The 27,018-nt window shown below is 39.5% G+C and overlaps 1 protein-coding gene across 1 annotated transcript in view; it reads right to left on the bottom strand.

Moving 5' to 3' along the window:
• Window positions 1-27,018, bottom strand: part of LOC117291349 (fibronectin-like) — a 50,444-nt gene that overhangs the window by 4,820 nt on the left and 18,606 nt on the right. Inside the window, exons 8-31 of the mRNA XM_033772998.1 lie at window positions 26,186-26,290; window positions 24,209-24,388; window positions 23,589-23,804; window positions 22,876-23,142; window positions 21,550-21,804; window positions 20,880-21,167; window positions 20,106-20,360; window positions 18,366-18,653; window positions 17,704-17,801; window positions 16,735-16,885; window positions 15,555-15,851; window positions 14,729-14,995; window positions 13,513-13,779; window positions 12,135-12,392; window positions 11,165-11,455; window positions 9,918-10,181; window positions 8,850-8,950; window positions 7,689-7,878; window positions 6,951-7,247; window positions 6,059-6,337; window positions 4,643-4,900; window positions 3,641-3,743; window positions 2,080-2,267; window positions 248-499 (exon numbers count right to left, since the gene is read on the bottom strand). Coding sequence (XP_033628889.1) covers window positions 248-499; window positions 2,080-2,267; window positions 3,641-3,743; window positions 4,643-4,900; window positions 6,059-6,337; window positions 6,951-7,247; window positions 7,689-7,878; window positions 8,850-8,950; window positions 9,918-10,181; window positions 11,165-11,455; window positions 12,135-12,392; window positions 13,513-13,779; window positions 14,729-14,995; window positions 15,555-15,851; window positions 16,735-16,885; window positions 17,704-17,801; window positions 18,366-18,653; window positions 20,106-20,360; window positions 20,880-21,167; window positions 21,550-21,804; window positions 22,876-23,142; window positions 23,589-23,804; window positions 24,209-24,388; window positions 26,186-26,290 — 5,415 coding nt within the window. The remainder of the gene's footprint in view (window positions 1-247; window positions 500-2,079; window positions 2,268-3,640; window positions 3,744-4,642; window positions 4,901-6,058; window positions 6,338-6,950; window positions 7,248-7,688; window positions 7,879-8,849; window positions 8,951-9,917; window positions 10,182-11,164; window positions 11,456-12,134; window positions 12,393-13,512; window positions 13,780-14,728; window positions 14,996-15,554; window positions 15,852-16,734; window positions 16,886-17,703; window positions 17,802-18,365; window positions 18,654-20,105; window positions 20,361-20,879; window positions 21,168-21,549; window positions 21,805-22,875; window positions 23,143-23,588; window positions 23,805-24,208; window positions 24,389-26,185; window positions 26,291-27,018) is intronic.

Here is a 27,018-nt window from a genome sequence, read left to right as displayed (position 1 = left end):
CACGCCACAAGATACAACATTTGTTTGCACTGATGCAAAGAATTCATGCTATTGACCCATTTCACCTGACGTGATCATCAGAATAATCTTGGATGCACCATTTTGGTGGTCAATGTCAACGTGTGTTATTCTTAGGTGACGCGGCGTTTACACGTAAGCCTATTGACCACCAACATGGTGAGCGTGGCATCAGCCGCCGCGTGTGACGCGCGTGCAAGGGGTCAATACTATAACTAGTGACACCAACCTGTACGTGTTAGTGTTTCTCCTGTGACATCAGTCCCTACAGCGATAACGCGGATGGTGTACTCCCTGCCAGGGGTCAGACCAGAGAATGTGGCCTCCAGGTTGATGAGGTTGATGTTGGAGGTTCCCTCATTTGGGATGATGGTCACGAGGTGTCGGATGAAGCCAGGCGAACTGGAAGCATCCCCCCAGAAGACTATAGTAGTGGTACGGGTGACCTGCTGAACGGCCAACTGAGCCTGGCCGAGTTGAGCTGTACCAGACGCAACATTTATTCAATTCAGTTCAATCAAGAAATCAATCAATCAATAATAATAAAATAATAATAATATAACAGGTATACTTTTTAATTTTTATTTATTGGTATATATACAACAAAATGACCAGCAGCATAAGCTGAAAGGGTCAAAGTACGTCTTAAAGGAACATTACAGAATTGGTTTTGCTAGCAAAAACATCGCTGGCAGTGTAAGCACTTTATGTTATCCACCATATACATAAACTGACAAACCTGTAAAAGTTTGAGATGAATCGGCCATCTGGGTCACCAGAGAATAGTTATAAACTGTTTGCAAGTTTTGCATTGCAACAATGCCAAAACAAAAATTAGTAAAACGCTCCCCGAGTGATTAACTCAAAACGAGAAATTAGATTATTTATTTCTCATAAAACATGATATTTCAGACAGAAATATTTCAAGGGATGTTTTCTACTATCGGGATCATTAGACTGTGTAAGTTTTAATGTAAATCTGTGATCTTCACGTTTTTTGTGTTTTACCAATTCTGTAACATTCCTTTAAAATAGCAACAATCACAGATTAAAAGGCAATAAAGTGCACTTTATGAGAAAATTACAAAGAGACAAGAAATACAAGAAACAATAATAGTACAAAAGACTTTACCTTAAGCAAGACTATTGACTATGATGCTTCATCCTTCGAATGGGACATACAATGTAAAGCTGCTGGTCCCTTGTTTTTTGTGTAACGCATATACAAAAAAACTAGTGCACTTACTGAAAAGAGAAGGGGTTTACCCAGATGTTCCTTGTTTGATTTTTTTAATTTTTTTTATGCAAGTCGCCTGACACACAAGGCCGTAGGCCACTTCAAGGTGTGGGCTACAATTATTGTTTTCTAGAGGCCATTGCCACCTACTCCTAGGGCTGAAACAGGGTTACCCCTTTCACAGTCCTTACTAAATGTAGGCTTGGGTATCTTCAATTCGAAGCCTAGCCGGTAGAGCAGAAAGCACTGCCTCCCAATTTCTGTAACGGCAGCATATTGCAGCATATTGCGCCACATCAACATGTAAACCTTTACATGGTGCTATGTATTTAAACATCTCATAATTCAAACGCAGTCCTACATACCATGCAGGACAATACTGTACACACAAAAGCCACCTTGAGCGACACTGAGTGACGGATATACACACCATACAGCAAGCCACTATTATAAGTTATCAAACAAGCGTGAGTGGAATATGAAAAAATATAGCACTTCTGCATCCATATCCAACTCGGCCTTCGGCCTCGCTATATTTTTTGCGTGTGATAACGAATTTATCTTCCAGTTTCACTTGCAGAGCGCAAAATTTTAAATTTCAAAGCGTTATTTCACGCGCACAAAGTTTAGAATGCAATTTTTGCACTGTCCGTATACGTAGCGTGACAAAATGACATTTTACAATACGCACTGTGTAATAAAAACAGAGGAAGTAGGATATAAAACAGAGGTCGTAGCATATATGTTTTTATCTCCCTAGTAGTTCGAGCTTCTGATTGGTGGATTAGCGCGTACTGGAAGATATTATTATTTATTACACTTACTTGTAGTTGCATTAACTCCTGTAGGCTCACTGTACGTTGTTTCACTCTCTGGCCCACTACTGACGGCAACCACATTAACAGTGTATGTCTTCTCCGGTTCAAGTCTAGATATAGTGAATTCATTTGGGTCCTCCCTGTTTACGGACCCTGCAATCACTTCATCACCTGCTTCAGTAATATATGATATCCTGAAATCAATGATTCAAATGTGGCCGTCAGGCTGGTGTAATAGTAACAACAAACAATCTTTTATAAAGCGCTTTATCACCGCCCAAACGGCCTCTCGAAGCACTTCCAACATCATTACCCCTGGTCATTGGGCCTTTTTAAAAATCATTCCTGTAATCATCTCAGCTCCCTGGGGCGTATACAGCCGGTGCTGCGATTGACCGTGCTCCCAGCTATTCATTCACATAAACCATCTCTGCACTCACAGGTACCCATTTTACTCATGGGTGAAGAGAAGCAATGTTTTTAGTGTCTTGCTCAAGGACACAAGTGTCATGACTGGTAGAGAACTGTGGTAAAGCACCCACACTGTACTCGGGCATGAGTCCAGTGCACTCAACTGCTCTGCCGTAACAAATAAATGGCCCAATTAAATGTAAAGCCCGGTTCATACTTCCTGCGAATGTGAATGCGAAGCGAATTTGACGTGAATTTAATGTTACAACCCTCCTTTCGCAACGATATTTGCAAGTGAGTTGAGCAGAGTTGAACTGCTGCAAATTATTTGTTGCGAATTTGTGACGTCAACATTCGTATCGCGTTCGCATTTGCAGGAAATATGAACCGGGCTTTTAAAAGAGATCTCATTTTTTCAGGTTTGAAAGGATGTTGACTTGAATGAACATCTATTTTCTTTCTTCTCCTTTTCTAATGCAGCCTTCATGATTGAACATTGCCAGACACAGGGGCGAACCCCTTCTAATTGCAATAAGTGTGTACTGGGGTCTTTTTCATGCATTGATAGTTTTTCGAACAACACTCAAGACCTACAGCTTTATTTCCCATACATAGGACGAAGCAATGGTTAGAGTGTCTTGCTTACAGGGTCTATGTAACTTTTGTAGGAAAAAAAACACAATGTTCACAGATTTACACTAAACTTACACAGTTTGAAGATAATGATAGTAGAAAGCTTCCCTGAAAATACTACGTGCTGAGGTGCTGTAGTTTTGAGAAATGAGTAAACAATGTCATGAAAATAATTTGCGTCTCATGAGACGAAAACTATTTTTATCATTTACAAACGTATTTTCATAACATTGTTTTACTAATTTCTCAAAAACTACAGCACCTCAGTAAGATATGAAGGGAAGCTTTCCACTATCATTATCTTCAAACCCTGTAAGTTTAATGTAAATCTATGGACATTTTGAAAAAGTACCCAAATCCTTTAAGGACACAAGTGTCAAGACCAGGACTGGAACCCACACTCAGATACAGCAGAGCTTAAGTTCGGTGCTCTTAACCACACGGCCAAGACACTTCCACCCATGAAGAGGTTAATAAATAGTCTATGTTTCAAGGCCTGACACACCACAAATCTACATCTTACCTGTAGCTGTTATAGTCAGAAGTGCCTTGAAATGGAATCCATGTGATATCGACCGTCAATGCAGATGTGTTGACTATTGTAACCGACTGTACTGCCTCAGGCACTGCAGTTAGAAAATATGAAGATAAACATTTTAACAAGCTACCCTTCGTTTTCAAATTGATCAGCATAAGTCAAAAACATCAAGTATGTCCCGAGCCCATGTGGCAATATACATGTACGATTGAGAATATTTTTGTTAACTTTGGTTTTTACCCATAAACAGATGTGTGTTAATAGCATTGAATACTCGGCACTTTCCTGAGTCCTGTGAAAAAATATCAAATGCACATTAATTTGGGTGGGATTCGAACCTGCGACCCTAGCAATTCTAGAGCAGTGTCTTACCAACTAGACTACCACGATTGCCTGTCAGCTAGAGGCAGTTCGAATCCTATGTTTTGGCAGCGTTGTGTTTTGTACCGCAACAATAAAATACATGTAGATATCAAGTTTGCATCGGGATAAAGAAAATTAATTTAAATTTTTACTTATACAAGAATATTTTTATTCCCCCTAGATGCAAGTCCATCACAGGTTAATCCCATGCTCTCCCCATTTGCACTCCTGGCTGGAGGGAAGCAACTTTGATAAAGTGCCATGCTCAAGTGTCGCGACTGACCAGGCTAAGATTCAAACCTACATTCTGTCAATTACAGAGCTTGAGTCCACCGCCCTTGACCATTTGACCATGACAGCCCAAGTATTTCGGGCATGATTTTTTTCCCCCTCCCTTGCCCACCTCAATCTTTCCAAGATGGCTGTTGTGTTCAATCTAATTTTTTATGAATTAAAATTGTTGGCTGTATGTATGAGCAAGCGATTTTGGAAAGGTGAAAACACTTGACGCCGGTCAAAACCAAAACCCATAATGGTGGCATCTTGTCAGGAAGTAAAGAAATGACGGCTGTGCAACAAAACCTGTCAACTTTATTGAAGAAAAAGAAAAAGATGAATTCTTACATGTCCTCTGGATAACGGACGTCTGTATGGAATCCGAAGACGGATTAGTGAAGTAGAGAATCTCAATGGTGTACGGCTGTCCAGAATTAAGGTCATTGAAAGTGTGGAACGGTAAATCATTGGTGACAGTGACATCGGCAGGGGGATCGGTGCTGATTCGAAGAGTGTAACTAGTGGCTTCAACTGGAAGGAGACCCCACGTCACAGTTATAGAATCTGTGCCGACCGTTTTCACAACAAGCTCACCTGGGATGGTCTCTGTAACATACAAAAGAAAAAGAATAAAAACAATATTAATATTAAAGGGTGTACATGTATATACTTTTTGTAGGACAAAAAACACAATGTCTACAGATTTACACTAAACTTACACTGTCGGAGATGATAGTAGCAAGCTTCCCTGAAAATATTACGTGCTGAGGCGCTGGGAGTTTTTGGAAAATGAGTAAAACAATGTCATGAAAATAATTTTCCTCTCATGAGACGAAAATTATTTTAAGCATGTACAAACGTATTTTCATGACATTGTTTTACTCATTTCTCAAAATCTACAGCACCTCAGTAAGATATGAAGGGAAGCTTTCCACTATCATTATCTTCAAACCCTGTAAGTTTAATGTAAATCTATGGACATTTTGAAAAAGTACCAAAATCCTTTAACAGCTATTATCAGAGCTTTGTTGATGTAGAGTAGTGTTTTAAACTTGATCCTTTCGTCAATGGGAGACTTTTAGATGGCCCCTTTTCACAGTAGTGCGCGTGCCCTGACCCTGATTTCAAGACCTCAAAATCTAACTTTGAGGTCTTGAAATCAAGAACGTGAAAAATTACTTCTTTTTCGAAAACCATGTCATTTATAATTGTAATTATTTACCAAAAAACTATAAAGACATTAAGAACATTAAGACAAGAACAGAAAGATAGTTAAAAGCCAGGACGCAGAAAGAGAAAAAATGCAAAGTAGCCCCACCCCCTCCCATCAGGCAAAAAATAAACTTAACCAGCAACAAAGAAACATTAAAAAAAGAAATTGTAAAAAACAAAGGTTTAAAAACGGATCCTCGATCAGTTTAAAAAGAGTTACATACAACTACAAAGTAAAAAAAAAAGAGAAAAAAAGGGGAAAAAATGAATGTCAACAACATAAAAATAACATAAAAAAAGTAAACCTTACTTGGTAACGAGTGATGGGGAGAGGTTGGTATCCTACCAACCTCTCCCCATTACTCGTTACCAAGTAAGGTTTATTTTGCTAATAAGTATTTTGAGTAATTACCAATAGTGTCCACTGCCGTTAAGATATTCTTAGTGTTTGCCCTACAGTGATGTAAGAGAAACGACGCTCTACAGTGTAGAGGGTTGTGGGTTCTAAAATGGCACAATACGAGGAATGGGGAAACTTTTTTTTTTAAATACCTGTGCGTTCACACAAATCTCTCGGTTCGCTCTTGAATTCATACTCTAAATTGGTCACTGTAAACACTGTGAACTTGTAGAGCTGACCCGGTGTCAGGCGGTCCACCGTTGCGACGGTTGTGCCCTTCTTGACCTGAAAGGATGCTGGTTGACGTCCGTCGGCTGGGTAGTACTCAACCTGGTAATACTCAAAGTTGGGGCTCGCCGGAGCGTTCCATGCAATCTGGATCGAGCTCACAGCCTTAGTTCCAACCTGAAGATTCTGGACCGCTTCCGGTCCTGTAAAGTAAAGGCGGAAGGGTAAAGCTTTAGAAACTCGCAAAAAGATTGTAACGGCTTCTGATTTAATCAGCAAAAGAAAGACTGTGAGAAAGTTTCAGTGGTTTTGAACCTCGATCCAATTTCTAGGCACTTAACTTGATTTGTATCTAGTTATATCCCAACTAAAAACAACTATAAGTTTTTGATAGTTATTATAATAATAATAATAATAATAAATAATAATAGTGGCAAATTATAATGCACCATGTCTGTCTAAAAGACACTCCTTGCGCAGTCTGAGAGATGCCGAAGCCAGATTGCAAAGAGTATAAAAATAAGTTTTCAAATGGGTTTTGAAGCTGGAATAGGCAGTGATTTGTCCTAGGCACCAAACTGAATTAAAATGATGTTGTTTGACCTCTAGATACTATACACACTAGATTGCTATTACATCAGTTTTGTTGTATATGTCTATCTTTTTTGTAGTTTTAAATTTCTTTGTTGCTGTTTTAATTGTAAAGCATAAGTACTTCAGCTTCTGGTCTGCGATTCACATTCTCTTCAACAAACCATTTTGAAATGAAAGGTGAAAAATAAAGTTAAAAAAAATAAATATTATAGATAGACGTACTTGTTGTGTATGCCTGCTCAAATTCAGAAATGCCATTGAATCTGACGGCAACGTTGTACAGCGTTCCAGGTTGTAGAGGAGACCTGTCGTTAAGGTCGCTGAAAATCTTGATGAAGATCGGAGTGTTAGATCCATCGAAAATGACCTCATGCGGTCCGTTCGGCCTAACGGGACCCTGCCAGATGCGCGTGATGTAGATTTTCTGATTCACGTCTTGAAAGTCGGCCGCGGCCCACAGGAAACCAAGAGAGGTGGACATGTGCCGGTACGGGTAAAGAAAGTTTGGTTGCACAACACCTATGACAAGAGGAACACCAAAATTCCACAGATCATTTTTTGGGATAGTATTTTTTATGTCTATTAAAGTCACTGGACACCTTTGGTAACTGAAAAGACCAGTATTCTCACTTGGCGTATCCCAACATCTGCAAAAATAACAAACCTGTGGAAATATTTGGCTCACTTGGTCATCACAGTTGTATGAAAATAATGAAGGAAAAAAAAACTTGTTGCCCAATTTTGAGTGATTTCAGATGCTTATATATTTGAGTGCAAAATAACTTTTTTTCTCAAAAACTACCTTACTTCAGAGGGAGCCATTTCTCACAATGTTTTATATACTTTCAACCGCTCTAAATCGATTGTTATACCAAGTCAGTTTTAATGCTAACAATTATTTTGAGTAGTTACCAATAGTGTCCAGTGCTGTTAAGTGCTTTATAAATCAAATTTATGTACCTGTCGTCCCAACTATAAGTGTGGGAACGCTCGTCTGAATCGGAAAGCCCCCCTCTGCCTCAATCACCGTCCTCACTGAGACATCAAAAGAAGTCTCAGGTGGAAGATCCGTTAGGTAAAGGACATTCTCAGGGCCTCGTGGCTTCTTCCCCCCAAATTGACTGGCGCCATCAGCATCGACAAACCAAACCTTTCGGAAGATAAATAACAATAATAATAATAAACTGCATTTATAAGGCACATTATGAATCACAGAGCGCCTAACAAAAAAAAAAAAAGGCCATAAACATGACCTATTGGTGGACACTATTGGTAATTACTCAAAATAGTAATCAACATAAAACCTTACTTGATAAAGCGTAGTGGGGAGAGGTTGATGGTATAAAACATTGTGAGAAACAGCTTCCTCTGAAGTGACGTAGTTTTCGAGAAGAAGACATTTTTCACGAATTTGATATCGAGACCTCAAGTTTAGAATTTGAGGTCTTGAAATCAAGCATCAGAAAGCACACAACTTCGTGACACAAGGTTTTTTCTTCTTTCATTATTATGTCGCAAATTCGACGCCCGATTGAGCGCAGGTTTGTTATTTGATGCATATGTTGAGATACACCAACTGTGAAGACTAGTCTTTGACAATTACCAATAGTGTCCACTGTCTTTAAAATAAAGGATAAATACGAAGTAAACCGAAAATTAACCTACATAAAAAGATTCAACAATATTCACATTAGTAGATACAAGTTTGATACATTGGAAACAACAGACCTACATGTAGATATTAAAACACATTCCAATGGAAATATTAAAAACACAATACAAAGATAAATCCCCCTAACATATTGAGGTACCGACATGTAGTTTTGGAGAAATGAGCAAAACAAATAATTTTAGCTTGTCCAACAAAAAGTACCCAGACTCTTTTTAAAGGGAGAACGCTGGGAGTGCTGTAGTGCTTAAAAGAGGGCTAACGCTAGGTTCTCACTTCCTGCGAGTTTGAGTGCGAAGCGAATGTTGACGTCACAAATTCACGACGAATAATTCGCAGCAGTTCAACTGTTCACATCTAACTTGCAAAGATCACTGCGAAAAGAGAGTTGTGACGTCCAATTCACGTCAAATTCGCTACATGAAGTACGAACCAAGCTTTAAGCTTCTTACCTCGTAGTAATCAAAAACTCCAATCGGCACTTCCCATTGTACACAGAGGGTGAAGATCATGTTTGGTTCTCCAAATGAGATGCTAGGAACTGGCTGAGGGTCTGTAACGGGAAGAAATTTGGTAGCATTCACTCTCAAAATGAATGGCAACAAAAAGCTTTTGGTTGAAAGCATATAGCAGCTTTCAACGGTTCAAAGCATTTTGAGAAACATTTCACTGTGAAGTAATGTGGTTATGTAAAAAAATATCACTTTGATATTGCCCTAAAAATTTGAATCTGAAAAGCTTTAGTGTCAGTCAATCATTGTGCATGTTTTTTGCCCATTTTGAATAAAAAAAATGGCGACAGGATATGCGCAGGGGGGTCTCTAGAGGTCTATTGCCGGCTTGGCTAAATTTGCAGCATATTGCATAACAGCACCTTGTAAACCATTACATGGTGCTAAGGATTAGGTCTCATAATTCAAACTTCGTCCCACTCACCTTGCAGGGAATACTTGGCGCTTTGTATCCTTTGGAAAAAGGCGCGTTATAAAATCTGGTTATTATTACTATTATTATTATTATTATTATTATTTCATTTTATCACAGCATATTATTATTATTATTATTATTTCATTTTATCACAGCATGCAAAAGAAAGATCTCATTTTCCTTTGTGCCGGTAACTCCTCGAGCCGGGCTACGTCCCGTAGCCTTAGATCTCAAGGGTCTTTCTCAGGATCCTCGCTGTTCCCAAAAGCGCTGCCTTCTGTAATAGATCTACCCTCACATTTGTCCCTATTTCATCTAGATATTATTATTATTATTATTATTATTATTATTATTATTATTATTATTATTATTATTATTATTATTATTATTATTATTATTATTATTGTTATTATTATTATTATTATTATTATTATTATTATTATTATTATTATTATTATTATTATTATTATTATTATTATTATTATTATTATTATTATTATTATTATTATTATTATTAATGTTATTATTATTATTATTATTATTATTATTATTATTATTATTATTATTATTATTATTATTACTATTATATTTACCTGTCCTAACCAGAGTGTCGAAAGGGGTTAGATTTATACCCTGGCCTGTTATGGGTGTGATGGTGAATCGATAAACAGTAGCTGGGCTCAACGCGTCGAATGTGAACTCCTGGCTCTCGGTGTTCTCAATCTGCATCTCGGAATTGTCCAAGACTCGTACTTTGACGACTTGGTAAGAAGAAGCGCCCTGATTACGCTGCCAGATGAAAGTGACGCTCTCGTGGTCCTGGGATCGGATGAAGATCTCATTCGGTGGAATTGCAGCTGAAACCAAAAACAAAATTACTTCTCTAAAAATTTGGGGAAAGCAAATAAATTTTGTACTTTTTTTTTAAAGAGAGGCTCCAAGGTTTAACTTAGTTTTGTGATTATTATTATTCCAATTATTATTATTATTATTATTATTATTTATTCGGCCATTTCATCAATAACAACAACAATACATGTACATTTAATTGCAAATAAGATTATAGTAAAAGGAAAACAAAACTTAAAAACATGTTGAACAGAACTACATAAAGGCATATAGGCTAAATAATGGCAACTAAAGCACTGGTCCTGAATGAAGAAGACTGACATAAAAGTTTTGGATACAACAAGAAACATGTGAAGAATAGATGAGAGAGTAAGATATTGGGAGAGGACAGGAAGACATGGTGGGGAGGGAAGAGCAGGGAATTACAATTAGGGACAGAGACAACCCATTTCATGCTGGCCATGATTAACAAAAGAGTACTTTATAATAATAATAATAATAACACAGCATTTATAAGGCGCGCTAAATCTGGTGAAAAACCATTCAAAGGCGCCGGTCAAGATGGAAAGAGGGAAAATTCTCAAGTGTTGGGGAAAGCAAGTGTGAACAGGTGTGTCTTAAGTTGATGCTGAAAGATGGAGATGTCATGGATTTTCCTGAGGTTTTCAGGGAGTGAATTCCAGAGCCTGGGTGCTGTAATGGAAAACCCCCTGTCCCCGTAGCTGGCTAGACGAGACCGGGGAACAAGGAGCATGTTGCTAGTGAATCTAAGACCTGGTCTTGTAGTCAGGGAGTCAACAGGTTTTGAATATAGAGTGGGGCTGCGACCCTAAAGTCTTTCAATCCACAGATTCATTCACAGTCTTAAGTTCAAGCGAGGGCACTGCTCAAGGGCTATATGTAAATGACCTGTCACATCCCAAAAAGTTGGAACAAATCACTCGGTAATGGCAATCTTTGAAATGTATGAGATCATAATGGTAGCACATACCTGTCAGTCCAGTGACTGTGGCAGGCTCGCTGAATTCCAGGTTGTCGCCTGATCCTGCGGAGGCAAAGACCCGCACCGTGTAGAAAGTGACGGGGTCAAGATCTGCGATGATGAAGGACGTTACGTCAGAGTTGACCCTACCGATATATACCTCCGTCGTAGTGCCGTCTTTGACGTAGGTGACGACATATGAGGACAAGGTACCCAGGGTGAGGGACCAAGACACGGGCAAGTTCACTGGGGTGAGGGCTGACGATGGAGCGATGGCCACATTGTTCGGTGGGTTCGGTTCTGTTAGGATCATAACAAACAACGAAATGCATTCATGGCGAGGAAAAAAAACAAGATGAATACTTTGATTTGCTATTAAGGTTAGGAAAACAGATAAAAGTCAGGGATATTTTTTTTTTTTTCAATAAGTTTTCAAATAGTTTACAATTGCTTAAATAATTTTGCTAAAATAGTTTTAGAAATTTACAATATTTAAAATGTCAACATAAAAGCCCAGAACAAGTAAGAAATATAAATATATATGTAGAAATACAAACTAAAACAAAAATACAATCAGTTCATTCAAAAATGTCAATGTGAATTAATTGGGAGATAAAATTTAAACAGACAGATTAATATATACATCTGGGATGTGATAGGCTGTTGAAAATTTGTTTTTAACTCTGAGCGCAAAGTGCGAAAGCATGCGAGTTTAAAAACTTACGAACATGAAGCCAAATTATTGGTTTGAAAAGCCCGATCTGGGGCGTTATTAGGTTATTTCTCCAATTCTTTTGATCTTTAAAAGAAAAAGAAAAAAGAAAAAAAATTGGAGGGAGCTTCTTTTTTTTTTTAGGGCAACAAAAAAAGCAAATCTTCGTTTAAAAACCGAGAAATCACATCCCTGATACACACCTAACAGAATCAATAAACCAAACAAAATTAAATAAAATCAATGTTAATATTTTCTCGGACTCACTTGTTCTCTGAGGAACGGTGTTCATCAGAGTGTCATCAGCATCAACAGTGACAGCGATTATGTACAAGTCACCCGGGTTCAGATTGGAGAACGTTGCGTGTCTGAGGACAGTGTCAACAGCGGGCGTGGAACCGCCTTGAGGTTCGATGGCGACTGTATACCTTTGGAAGCCCGGAAGATGCGATCCATCCCCCCAGTATACTTCAATTTGATTGGTTGAATACGTTCGAATGACTACCTCTCCGGGATAGGCGGGCACTGTATACAGATCAATCAATCAATCATAAATAATTTGTATAGCAACTAAATCAAAGGTTTGAACAAAGGCACTGAGGCACAGAAGAAATAAAAAAGTCATTGATGGTAGGCCTCCTGAAACATCAAGAGCCATCTAGAAGCTCAAGCTTGCCCAGTGTCCTGAAACGAGTGGGCTTTCAATTTGTTCAATTGGGAATAAAGTTTATTCCAGAGTTTGGGTCATATACCAAGAAGGCTCTATCAGCAAAAGTTATGTGATTTGTTCTTGGCACTACAATGGTGCACAGGAGCTATTTGACCGAATGAGTCTCCGTTGAGCACCAACTCGCAGAATTTCCATGATGTAATGAGGGGCTTAAAGGCCGTGGACACTATTGGTAATTACTCTAAATAATGATTAGCATAAAACCTTACTTGGTAAGGAGTAATGGGGAGCTGTTGACAGTATAAAACATTGTGAGAAACGGCTCCCTCTGAAGTTACTTAGTTATTCGAGAAAGATGTAATTTTCCACGAATTTGATTTTGAGACCTCAGATTTAGAACTTGAGGTCCCGAAATCAAGAATCTGAAAGCACACAACCTCCTGTGGCAAGGTTATTTTTTCTTTCATTATTGTCTCGCAACTTTGATGTGCAATTGAGCTCAAATTTTTACAGGTTTGTTATTTTATGCATACATTGAGATACACCAAGTGAGAAGACTGGTCTTTGACAATTACCAATAGTGTCCAGTGTCTTTAATGTTTATGTAAAGCCTTGAATATGACAATGATGAAGACATTAGACATTTAGATAGACTCAGCAGCATGTTTTATTTAAACGTGTACATCATGGATGAGTGAACACAATCGTCATAAAAATCACTTTTGGGGACAGCGAGGATTGTGAAAAAGACCCTTGAGATCTAAAGCCGTGTTCCCATGGGAATTTCTTGTGTTAGAGTACCAAGACTTTTCTGCAGAATGACACAATTAAAATGAGGTGCATTCTGGTCTAGCTAGGGATCAACGCCTAATGCACATACCCGAGTATTTACGATAAGGTCTATACATAGGAGTTTAGCCAACAGACAACTGTATGTAGACATGGTAGAGGAAGAATCTTGACAGAGTCACTTACATGTTGTGAACTTCAGCTCCGTACTTTCCCCACTCGTCGATCGGATGTAAGCGCTGATGGAAACTGTGTACTCCTTCCCAGGTATCAGACCATAGATACGGTTCTGCAGTGAGCCGGTCTTGGGGATGATCTGCTGATTGCTGGTCACACCGTCGTAGGGAGAGTACTGGATGAAGAAGCCGTCAAAGTTACCTGCTGGCTCCGACAGGGTGATGTTGACCGAGGTCTGGTCAAAGTGGTCGATCACAGCATCAGGCTTGCTGGGACCTGTCAAACAAATGGATTATTAACATTAAAGGCCCTGGACACACTATTGGTAATTACTCAAAATAGTTGTCAGAATAAAAACTTACTTGGTAACAAGCAATAATAATAATAAATAATATTGAAGTCTCATATAGCGCACGTATCTACCAAACAAGGTACTCAAGGCGCTGAGTACATACAAACTTTCAGAAAGATACAGTAGATAATTGCAGTGATGAATTTTGAGACCCAATTATTTAGCACCTTATAAGGGTTTACAACGTGCTACGTTGATAATAAAGAGCTGTTGATGGTATAAAACATTGTGAGAAAAGGCTCCCTCTGAAGTAACGTAGTTTTTGAAAAAGAGGTAATTTCACACTCAAATATTAAAAGTCTTCAGTCATGAGAGCTTTTAACTAGGCATCTGAAAGCACACAAATTTGTGTGACAAGTGTGTTTTTTCTTCCATTATTATCTTGCAACTTCGACGACCAATTGATTTCAAATTTTCACAGATTTGTTATTTTATGCATATGTTGAGATACACCAAGTGAGAAGACTGCTCTATAACAATTACCAAAGATGTCCAGTGCTTTAAAGGCACTGTACACGTTTGGTAATTGTCAAAGACCAGTTTCCTCACTCGGTGCATCCCATCATAACCATAAAATAACAAGCCTGTGAAAATTTGGGCTCAATTGGTCATCGAAGTTGCGAGAAATTGATGAAAGAAAACACACCCTTGTACGACGATTTTGTGTGCTTTCAGATAGGAATAAAAGACTTCTAGCTAGTTTTTAATTATTTTAGTGAGAAATTACCCCTTTCTTAAAAACTACGTTACTTTAGAGGGAGTCGTTTCCCCACAATGTTGTTACTAACAACAGCTCTCCAATGCTCGTTACCAAGTCAGTTTTAGAGTTAATATTTCTTTTGAGTAATTACCAAACGTGTACAAAAAACTCACCAGTTTCAAATTCAATGTTTCTCTGAGTGCCAGGTAGACTCGGTGATTCTAAGATCAAGTTGTACTGGGTTCCTGGGATGAGTTCATCGATTCGACGGCTCCCAACGGCGTCACCGTCCACCGTGATCATCCTCTCCTCGTTGTTGGGTAGCTGGAACAGCCGGAGCTGGTACACGCCTATCGACTGGCTGGTGACCTTACCGAACTCGATGTCAATGTACGTGGCCCCGAGCTGAGTATAGATGAACTGGAGTTGACTGAGTGATCCTGTGAATGCGAAAAATGTTATCCTTGATCAGTGAAACGCAATCAGGTATTTCATTTGGTTTTATCGATATCGCACGCCGTCATTTTGCCATGCACACTGCAACAACCGTTTTTAAATACGTACAATTCATAGGTATATTCTTCTATTCATCTTTTGTCTTTTCACAAATATTATCATGGTTGATGAGACACCATAATGTCTTGCTTGGTTCCTCCTACCAGGAGTGCGATACAAGGCTTTCTGCTTCTCCTCACCCATACACTCGCTTTGGCACATGTTTGGTGAAATGTAGAACAAAGATCCATTCCAACAACTTCATTCCACAAACTGCATCTCTCTGGAAAACTCTCCTTTGGAAAAACTTTCCTTTCCCTCCATCCTACAATCCAGACTATATAAGAGGGACACCAATTCCAACCTTCAACTCCCCCACCCCTTCCCAAGTTTAATATCCCAACTTGGATGTTTTGTTCTTGCAACCCATAGTTGAATTCAGTTTGTGGCAAACTTGGCAAAAAAGTGAAATCATTGGTCTTAGCCAAAAATCTGCATAAATACCTGTCCTCTCTAGAAGTGTGATTTTTTCACTCCTAGACGGGTAGTCCGTATTAGCACCAGCCACTGTCTGTAGAGCGATCTCGTAGTGAGTATCTGGCTTCAGATTGTTCAACAGATAAGTCAACGCGACTGGGACACTGTTTACTGTCGTCGGTGGTCGTTGGCCGACGTGACTTGAGGGGAACCAGTCTATTACATATGAATCGAATGAGGAGGAGTCTTGGGGTGGTGTCCACATGATACTGATGGATTCAGCAAGGACCAAGGGAGCAGAGATGAATACAGGACTCAGTGGGGCTGTAAAAGAGTAATAAATGAATTGAGTTTTTTTTTTATATGTATACCGTACATACTTTTAGGTGTCAATAAATAAAAATAATAAAAAAATACGTACAAGTGTGTAAACACCTGCAATCGTGTTCAACTCTTTGTGAGAGCAACGTGGACCACAATGCTTTTCTTTGTGATAGCGACCGTGGACCCATTGTCCCTTTTGTTATAGGACCCTGGTTTGAATGTGGATACCTACCCACGCACGCACAGCTGTGTTTATGGTGTAGACCGAGGACTTCTCTTTGTTCTCCCATTGTTTGGACATAGTTTATTTTTCAGACGTCCCCCATTGGTTTTGTCCCCGGTGTGACTTTTTCCCAGATCCCTTTCGTTAATGTTCTCGGTTATCAATAGTAGACATGCCCACATGCATTCCCTTTTTTACATCCCCTGTGGAGACACATTTTGTTCTTTCCTTTGTCCCTGTAGTTGAGAGCCTCCCATAGACTTTGTACACAAAATTCCTTTTAGAGCACCCCAGTCTTCAGATTTTCCCTATGGAGTCCTTTTATTTTCCCTTATCTGTTTTGTTCGTGGTCTCCATAAGGTTGTGAAAATGAAATGTCATTTAATCGGCTTTAAAACATACATTGGTGTATTGACATGACCCCTCGCACAAATGTCACACGCGGGCCACTTTGCTACGCTCACCATTGTAGTGGTCAATGATTGCACGTTTTTCGTCGCGTCGCCTAAAATGTGCACTTCACTGAATAACGCACAGTGACAGTGACCACCAAAATGGCGCATCCAAGATTATGCTGATGATGATGTCAGGTTAATTTGGTCAATAGGGGAAAATACAAATAGTACAAGTAATAAAAGCTGCACTTTCCACATAACCAACCTGTTCGAATTTTGTGGCTCTGCCTGGAATCATCGACAGAGAGTACAACTGTGTAGAGGACACCGGGTGCCAGACCTGAAAATGTGTGCTCGGTCAGACCAGTGGCGGTGGCCTCTTGCAGCCCGGTTGCAGTCTCCGTGTTCAGTTGAAGCTGCAGAAAAATTTGAGCAACATTTTTGAGGTGTTCAAAGGGCTCGTCTATAAAGGCACTGAACACCTTTCGGTAATTCACAAAGCACAGCAACAATAGACCGTATTGAACATGACGTCGCCGTTCAAATATCTGACCTACAAGATGGCCTCTGTGCGCATGTGCCGTATAAATCAAACCGGGAATGCTGCGCGCTGCGTGCTTCTTTGATGTACGCACTTGGACCGCAGACGGTTTGTCTTACAAGATGGTGACTTCCATGGCAAAATAGGCGTTATTCAATACGGTCTATACTTGCTAACAAAAGTTTAGCAACAGGAAAAAATAGAATTAACATGTTTGGAATAACTACCTATATAGGCCTACAGGCTATTATAGCAACTAAAACACTGGTCCTGAATGAAGATGACTGGCAGAAGGTTAGGAAAATAATAACAATACTACTTGCATGATAGTGCGTTTGTTCTTTTTTATGTGCCATCGAACCAAAAAATGCAGCACAATGTGACGCACAATCTGCTGATGAGCGTGCAAACTGCGAGCGTCATATGCGTCACAATTAATCAAGTCGAACGCACAGTTTTCGTAGCGCAGACGTACGCGAATGGGCAGTCGTGTACGTAAGCGCGTACACTGAGTGTAAACGAAAATAGCGGCAATGTGTTTTCTCTTACAATTAAAAGCGTTCCAGAGTCACGCAACACATCAAAAATGCATGCGCCCAGGGTGGCTCCAAAACGCAGAGCAAGTTAGCGCTCTAGTCAATATGTATAGCTCTATGGATAAGAGGCATTTTATAAAACAAAATAACCATTCACCTGATATGCCACCGTTGAATCAGGAGCATCGAACCAGTAGACTGTTACAGTTGTTGGTGTTGAAACAGCATTGATGATTGCCCCGTCAGTAGCTGGCTCTGCAAGAAGGTAAGAAGAAAGCACAGAAACACTATAAATAAACAGCAATATGTCTACTATTATTTTGATCAATTAATTTTCTGCTGGAATTTACACTTTTGATACTTGGTAACTCCTAAATACTCCTAGGGGAGGTGGAACTGAACTTTAATGAACTTCAAAAACCTTAAAGGCACTGGAAACTATTGGTAGTTGTCAAAGACCAGTCTTCTCACGTGTTGTATCTCAACATACGCACAAAATAACAAACCTGTGAAAATTTGAACTCAATTGGTCGTCAAAGTTTCGAGAGAATAATGGAAGAAAAAAACACCCTTTTCAGACGAATTTGTGTGCTTTCAGATGCTCTGAGGTCTCGACACCAAATTCAAATACTTCAGTGGAGCATTACTTTTGAGAAATTACTTCTTTCTCGAAAACTATGTTATTTCAGAAGGAGCCATTTCTCACAATGTTACCAAGTAAGTTTTTATGCTAACAGCTATTTTGAGTAATTACCAATACTGTCGGGCAGCATTCAAGCAAGAGAAGAAAAAACAGAGTGACAAAAAAAAAAAAACTACCTGACGTTACATCCACTAAGACAGGAGAACTTGTCACAATTTCAACAGCAGTTCCGGTGGTGGTAAACACACAGGCTGTGAGCGTCTCTCCGTGTCCCGAAAAACTCATGGTGATTCTTCGCTCGTCGTAGCGGCCCCTGCGAAACGTCTCAACGATCTCCAACGAGGCTGATTTGATCTGGATTAAGTAGCCTTGATAATCTCCTGGCACTACGGGTGGTTCCCACAACACGACAGCCTCGGAACTGGTAACGTCCTCCACAGTGGCAGAAGCAGGGGGGGGTGGCACTAGTATCAGACGAACAAGTAGACATTTTACATCAGGTTTTCTTTTTAGTTATTAAGTTATGTACAAAAACGTGGTTAAATAACTTTTGTAGATCACGTTTATGATAAGACATGAGTCGCTGCTCACTGTGGATGAAGACGTATGGAATATAATTTACCTGTAGAAGTTTAGAGGAAGGTTTTTGTTATCATAATCTTTCAACCGTGTAAGTTAAATGTAAATCTGTGGAAATTTGTGTTATGTGTCAATTATAAAAATTCCCCAAAACCTTTATTACTTCAGGAGGAAGCTATTGTTGTTTACGCGAGGGCAGCGGAGGGCTCAACCATTTCATAGCTGGAGGGGTGTTGTGTTGAAAAAATTAATTTAACAATTATAATTTTTGCATTTATTTTACTTTTTGACCAAAAAGTGATGATATTTTTGACCGAAAAGGTATTTATGAATGGGAATCAAAGTGTGTTGAATCGGTTTCAACTAGTGGTTTAAACCCGCCGACGCCTGGTTCTTTATAATTTACCTCCACTTCGTCTTGGTAAATTTAAAGAACCAGGCCTCGTTGGGATTAAACCACCAGTTGAAAACCTCTTCACCACACATTGATTCCCTTCTCTCTCTCAAGACTACATTGTAGCAGAGTATACTGTTCGAAATGTCAAGACCAAACAGCCCTTATCAGAGCCAACACTTACACAACAAAAGAGATTTACACATGGTTGTTCCCGCAAGTTTACTAAGGGAATAAAAGGGTAGCGACGGGTTCTTAAACAACCGTTTAAAACCGGCAGAGTCGTGGCAGTGTGATTGAGGCCTGAGCCAAAGGCTAGCGCGTACATGTAATGTAGTATCCAAAAACAACCTGTTATAAACAGAGCTCCAGCTGGTCATGATCAACCGTTTAAACACCCACATGTGTGGCGCTCTCTACCAATAGGAATAGCAAAACTGTCTGAGGTGTTTATAAATATTTGTTTATAGTTTATTCCTTTTTTCTCAACACCATGCAAAGCTTCAAACAAAAAATCCTTAAACACTTGTTTTAAAGGCAGTGGACACTACTGGTAATTGTCAAAGACTAGCCATCACAGTTGGTGTATCTCAACATATGCATAAAATAACAAACCTGTGAAAATTTGAGCTCAATCGGTCAATGAACTTGCGAGATAATAATGAAAGAAAAAAACACCCTTGTCACACGAAGTTGTGTGCGTTTAGATGGTTGATTTCGAGACATCAAGTTCTAAACCTGAGGTCTCAAAATCAAATTCGTTGAAAATTTCTTCTTTCTCGAAAACTATGGCACTTCAGAGGGAGCCGTTTCTCACAATGTTTCATACCATCAACCTCTCCCCATTACTTGTCACCAAGAAAGGTTTTATGCTAATAAATATGTTGAGTAATTACCAATAGTGTCCACTGCCTTTAAAGACACTCATGTCCGAAATACTTACGTGTAAAGCAAGAGAAGGCATCAATCACAGACACCACAGATCCCTCTGATTTCTCAAGAATGACGTGATACTCGATCCCCGCCGTTAGTCCCTCCAGGGTGAAAGTGGTTTGGAAGGAAGGGAACAGACTGGGTGAAGGACTGGTTCCATCCAGCGGGGAATATAACAGCTGGAATGAATCTATAGGTGGAAAAGTTTCCCACTCCAGTGCAAGTGCATTCTCAGATCTTGCTGTTACCCTTACGCTAGCAATGACTGTCAATAAAGGTAGATAGATAGATAAAACTTTGTTATCCCTCACTTGGGAAATGGCAACATTTTGTTTGCAGATACAATACAAATGGCCAGTAACAAAGGGGTACAACTTATTAAAAACAAATTATAGAAGTTATAAAACAAATAAACAATTAAAAGTAAAATCCATACATGCAGGAAAAAGTCATGCTTTAAAAAGAAAAACAAGAATATTGTTCAATTCCAAATTATTTTAAAATTTACCAAGTCAACTTCCCTTGCATTCTATTACTTTAACTTGCTGTGGAAAACAGTGGAATTATTCCTAGAAGATATACCTTGACAAAACCAAAAACAAAAAGTTTTATTCTCGCAGAGTAAAGACTGGTTCATACTTCCTAATTTTGATATCACACAAATGTTTTGCAGGAGTGGAAAACAGTGCAACTGTTGCAATTTCTTCGTTGCGAATTTGTGATGTCAAAAGTATGAGGCAGGCTTAAGGGGTTTAGGGCTTGGATGAGTGTTCTAGTAACCTACCAGTTTGTGCTGGCAAAAGCGCATATTTCTCGCTGCGAAAGACCCCATCGGACTCCTTAACAACGGAGGTCACCGTGATGACGTAGATCGTGTCTGGCTCCAAATTCTCGAGCAGAAAGACTTGTGGATCACTGGCAAGGACTGTTCCTGCGATTAACAGGTTCGTCTCGGACTGCTTCCGTATCCCGATCTCGTAGAGACTCACAAAACCTTGAGCTGGTGACCATCCAATTGAGATGGAGCGAGACGTGATATCCAATGAGGTTAGTCCACTGGGAGCACCCACCACTGGTGAGGAATAATGATAATAATTGTAAATTGTATTGTACTAATTTTATTTAACAAATACAAAACAAACTCATACCCTGAGAAAGGGTTACAACACTAAAAAATATTTTACATCACAATATAACATTAACAAATATTAAATTATGTTTGGGTTTCCTTACACGTAAAAGCAGAGAACAGGTACTTCGAGACACACTTCATACTGGTTTTATTCTGAGAACTCACAAGGAAAATAAACTTTGTCCTTCTCAGACAAGATACTAAAACCTGTGTAGCTTTGACCAACGGTATTATACAATTTCTTTATGACTACAGTAAACAGTATAATACATTCTGTTTTGTGTCGTACAAAAAGTGAAAAATAGCCCAATGCAATACTTACAAGTTCGAATCTTAGCTGTGGTAGTAACAGGTGGCGCTCGTCCCACAGTGGAGAGAACAACATCGTACAGGGTACCTTGCTCCAACCCATTGAACTCGTAGTAGCGATCATGTTGACCAAGTGGCTGCTGCAGGACCATGCTTCCATGGGACAGAGTCAGCCTGTAGCCTGTGATCGAGTCCACAGCACCAAACTTGACTGCTATGGAGGTCTCCGTGACAAGGTGTGGGTAGATTTGGCCCCGAGTACCTGGATCTGTGGGTGGGAGGAAAATTTGATTGTATTACTCCAACAGTTATAGAATTTAAGGCGCTGGATACCTGTGGTAATTACTCAAAAAAGTTGTTAGCATAAAAAAATTACTTGGTAAGCTGTTGGTAGTATAACACTTTCTGAGAAACGGCTCCCTCTATGAGGTATCATAGTTTTTGTCAAAGAGGTAATTTCTTGCTAAAATATTTTAAGACTTCAGGGCTGAAGCCTTTTTTTAGGCATCTGAAAGCACACAAATTTGTGCAACAAGGGTGTTTTTTTTTCATCTCTTGCAACTTTGATGACCAATTGAGTCCAAATTCCAGTGTCTCTGGACACTTTTGGTAGTTTTCAAAGACCGAGGTCTCGAATTCAATTGAAATGATTTAGTGAGACATAACTTCTTTCTCAAAAACTGTTTTACTTCCGGGGAAAACGTTTCTTACAAAATTCTTACAACAACTCTCCTAACAATTACTTTGAGTAATTACCAATAGTATCCAGTGCCTTTAAGACTCATCTCTTTGAGTCTGCTTACATTAAGTCCATTGCACGTGAAATTCTTTTGTCTTAAAATTTGTTTTCAGTTTGCAAAGCGCCTCACAATACAGTTAAAAAGCATCCATGAAGAAGATTGTTATAAAGTTACTTTTAAAACACATTGGGCAAGTTACATAAAGCTGTCAAAAAGAAAATTCTGCCTAGCAAAAAATAATGACCAGGGTACCAGTCGCAGCAATGGTAAATATATGGTATTCCGGCTGGTTACTCATTTTTGTCAAGCAACATATTAATGTGAAAGCTGGCAACTCATTTTTGATAAACAACATATTTATGTGAAAGCTGGCAACTCATTTTTGCTAAACAACATATTTATGTGAAAGCTGGCAACTCATTTTTGCTAAACAACATATTTATGTGAAAGCTGGCAACTCATTTTTGCTAAGCAACATATTTATGTTCTGAAGCAAATTTTTGTGCTAACAGGCTTTATGAAATTTGGCCCAGATGGGGGGGGGGAATGACTGCGAGTGGGAACAAACAGAACAGAGGAGTGTTATTTTTTCCACAAACCTGTACTTCCGCTCTGCGTAATGGGTTCACTCTCCAATTCACCGCTCACAGTGATTGCGTCAAAGTTGTAAGTCAGCCCAGGGGTCAACCCGTCAAAGACGAATGTCAGTTCGCGCTGCTCCAAGGGAGAAGTCTTGTAGCCGTCGGAGGGAGTGTAGCCCAGCTTGACAATGTCGTAGTTGCTCCCTTGTACGTCGACTCTAACGATCAGTTCGGTCTCTGGAGGCGAGCCGCTAGTCACACTCACAATTCTTGGTCGAGACGGATCTGAAGAGAGAAAAACCAGAAGAAGGCAGGATTATATTTAGGCCTTGAATTTTAATATGAGGTTCAGCGAAGCACATTACAAAATGCTGCACTTGGTCACGCTCACTTGTTACTTCCCTTGATCACGACTTCCATGGCGACAGCTGTTAATCTAAATGCCCTAGTTTAAATACCCCCATAGCCACCAGTTTGTTTTTCATGGAAAACAAGGATGAGTTACATGTATATACCACAAGCCAGCATGAACCAAGCTCCCATAACCCCCCCCCCCCCACCCCATAAACCACACCAGATGAAAACAAGGACAATAAGATACCAAAAGCCAGCCTGATGACTTCTATCCTTTATTAAAAGCGCACTATTGATCAAGCCCTTAAATAACAATTCCAAGTTGGCATATCTGGAACATATCCTTCCCTCCTAAACTGGATTTACTTAAAACTCACTTGTATACTGTGTGATTTTATCTATTTCTCTGTCGAATGGATTTAAAAGATAGATTGAATACTCCAACCCAGGGGTCAGATCCGTGAGAACTTCCGAAGTCCTGTCAGTTACAACAAGAGTTCCGGGTGGATCATAGCGTAAGGTCTGACCAACGTTGAATCCAATGACCCTGATAGTAGTGGCTGTGAATTGAGTCACTTGTAACGTTGCTTCAACTGTGGACAAAGAAATACTCATTAAAGACACTGGACACTATTGGTAAATACTCCAAATAATTGTTAGCATAAAAACTTACATGGTAACAAGCAATTGAGAGCTGTTGATAGTATAAAACAAGAAACAAAGTTTTTGAGAAAGAGGTAATTTCTCACTCAAATATTATAAGACTTCAGGCCTGAAAGCACAACCATTTGTGCAACAACAATGTTTATTTTGTTAAGTGATGTTTGAAACTTTGCATGGTGTGAAGGACAAGAATAAAATATAAATAATAGTTAACTAGCGGGTACGACCATGTAATAGTTCTCTTTTGAGGGAGTGTTGGCTCTGAAAAGAGCCGGTTGGTCTCGACGCTTCAAACAGTATAATCTGCTCGTATTCAGGAGAATCAAAAACATACCTGTTGTGAATACTCGTCTAGCTGGTTCGCTTTGTACAGTTAAACAGAGGTCTGTGATGCTCTTCTGCAGACCACTGACCTCCACAGTGTAAGATGTTTCAGGAGTAAGGTTGGCAATGTCATAAGAAGTTTCAGTACTGGGCATTTCCACCGTGACAGCATTAGTGTTGTCAGGATTCTCTGAAGGGACGAGGGAGGGAAAGAGAATACACGTCAACAAAATTAAGTTTTTTTAAATGCCTATCTCACAATAACAATTTGTTTTAAATATTAACTATTTGTTCAGGGGAGGTGGGGGGGATTTGAGGGAAGGGTCTGAAAGGCATGGGCGGATGAGGACTTTTGGGTTAAGGTTGGCAAAGGGGATGATTTTCCTGAAATGTTACACAGATAAACAATTTGTTTTACTGGGTAAAAGTCTTTTTCGCTTTTTTTTTCATCTTGATGTACAGAATAATTTCCTGCTCTTTTGCTTGAAACAAGACTACTTTTCTGGGCCCTCTAGTTGTCATCAAACATTTTCATTCTCACGCTGTGCTCTGTGGTCATGGATCGGTGCTGTTGGCAGCCTTGGACACCCTGGCATTCATGTGGCTTGAGCCATTTTGTAGTCGTATCCTACGCAATTGAGCCTCTCGGCTGTGAGTAAGGGCCTTGTGACACAAGGCTATTTTTGCAGGCAACCAACTGCAGTGCATGCGAACGGACCACTTTGGTAGCACAAAAGTCATTTTGCAATAACTGTTTTCTGATTACCAAGAAAATTATGTAAACATTCATATTTGAATGGATTCCCTTCTAGGAGAGTGCTTGGAACTAACTGCATAAAAATCGCCCTGTGTAACATGGCATGAAGGTCGGAAATTTTGACGCGCGACACAGTTTATAGTCATTGCTGAGGCCTAAAAACTGTGTCTTTTTTTGACCACGCGTCAAGATTTCCATCGCCCGACCATCGCGTGATCGACTATAAGGTCCGGTTTATAGTCTGTCGCGATGGAAATCTTGACACGTGACACAGTTTATAGTCATCGCTGAGACCTAAAACCTGTGTCTTTTTGTGATTGCGCGTCAACATTTCCATCGACTGACCATTGCGCAACCGCTTATAACTCGGCCTTTACTCGGTCTTAAGGATGATCAGCCTCCCAAATTATTATAACAATGATAAAATGACATTAATGCCCCTTATTTTTGACCGCGCGAGGGCGCTATAAATAGTATTTTGATCACTTCCGGGGGTACACGCGATTCGCCCTGCACAAATTAATAGGCGTTCTGTCACTTTTGTTGCGCCGTAGTTTCAATTTGCTTTAGAGGTGGATTATAACGGCTCCTTTAAAAGTCTTATTGTCTGTGATGGATTAGATGTCTGTGGTTATAATGTGTTCCAATCTTTAAAAACTGTTTTGGGTATGAATGAATATACCCCCGGAAGTGATTGAGAGCGCCCTCACGCGGTCAAAAATATGGCCCATTATTTGGATGGGATGTATAGCCATTGGTCCTGTGTATTGTGCAATGCATGTTATAGAACCGATTGCACTTATCAAAAAGAGATAGGGCTCACCTGGCGTGATTGGCAGCGCTACAACATCTTGTTAACCATTACATGGTGCTTTAAAGGTATGGGTCTCATACTTCAAAACGTAGCTCCACATACCTTGCAGGACAAAATACTGAGCACTTTGATACGCCCCTAGAGATGTGATCAAGTGCTATACATGTATATATAAGAACCTAGTATTATTAAGGGAATCAATGTGTGGTGAAGAGGTTTTCAACTAGTGGTTTAATCCCAACGAGGACTGGTTCTTGATTATTTTACCGAGACGAAGTCGCTCGTGGAATACGGCCTCGTTGGATATGGGACGCAGAAGGGCTATATTTTTCTGTATTCCACTCACGCTTGTGTGATAACTTATATTATTATTAATATTATTATTATTAATATTATTATAAACATTAGAGACTTACCATAGTAATGGATGACATAGTGAGTTGCTCCAGCAGAAGCAGTCCAGGTCAACTGTATATCCTTCGACAGTGTAAGTCCGTTCAGGTTTCCTGGAATGTTAGGAGCTGCAAAATCAAAGACAAAAGTTTAGAGTTAATAGTTAACACACAAACAACCATCGATATCAATCTTGAAGCTCACTGATAACTAAGTTCTGACACGTGCCAATCCTCCACATAAATTATGTCCATACTGCAAAGTCTTTTTTACTTAATGGTATTTTTTACTTGTCTTTTTTTCTGAGTTGCCTTGCTTGGCTGGATGGTGGGTAATACGTACCCCTCCTGGGGAGGGTGTGTTAGGGTGTGTTTGGTCTCCTGGGGAGGGTGTGTTTGGTCTTGTTATTGTCTGGAACCTAAAGGTCAGCTACAGTCGACTCCCGTTAATACGAGGTCCGCCTGACTGGCCCGTTTTCCTTGTATTAACCGAACCTTGTTGTATCCGATTGCAGTAATAATCATTGAACCATGCACAAAGTGCGTGCATAATGGCCGCACGTGTACACAGATGCATGGCGAAGCTGCAATAGACATAGAGTAGTGTGTGATGTACTGCACAAACTTGGGTTTAAAAAACTGTTTTAATTAAGTTAGTTTAGTTTTAAATTCAATTTTAAAATCAATTTACATTTTACAAGATTAAAAAAATGTGTGAGATTTTAACTTGTGTTCTTGTTTTGGGAGGTTTCCCTTGCAAAACTTTGGTCGCTGGCAGTTTATTGCCAATGCAACAAATAAAGTCTTGGTTTTCATCTGTAACCACCTGTATAATACTGGATGGTTCGTTGCTACTG

Source organism: Asterias rubens, chromosome 6 (genome assembly GCF_902459465.1).
Source record: "Asterias rubens chromosome 6, eAstRub1.3, whole genome shotgun sequence".
Classification (NCBI taxonomy): Eukaryota; Metazoa; Echinodermata; class Asteroidea; order Forcipulatida; family Asteriidae; genus Asterias; species Asterias rubens.
The sequence above is the reverse complement of the archived record's forward strand: the minus strand, read 5'-3'. Positions and strand labels throughout refer to the sequence as shown.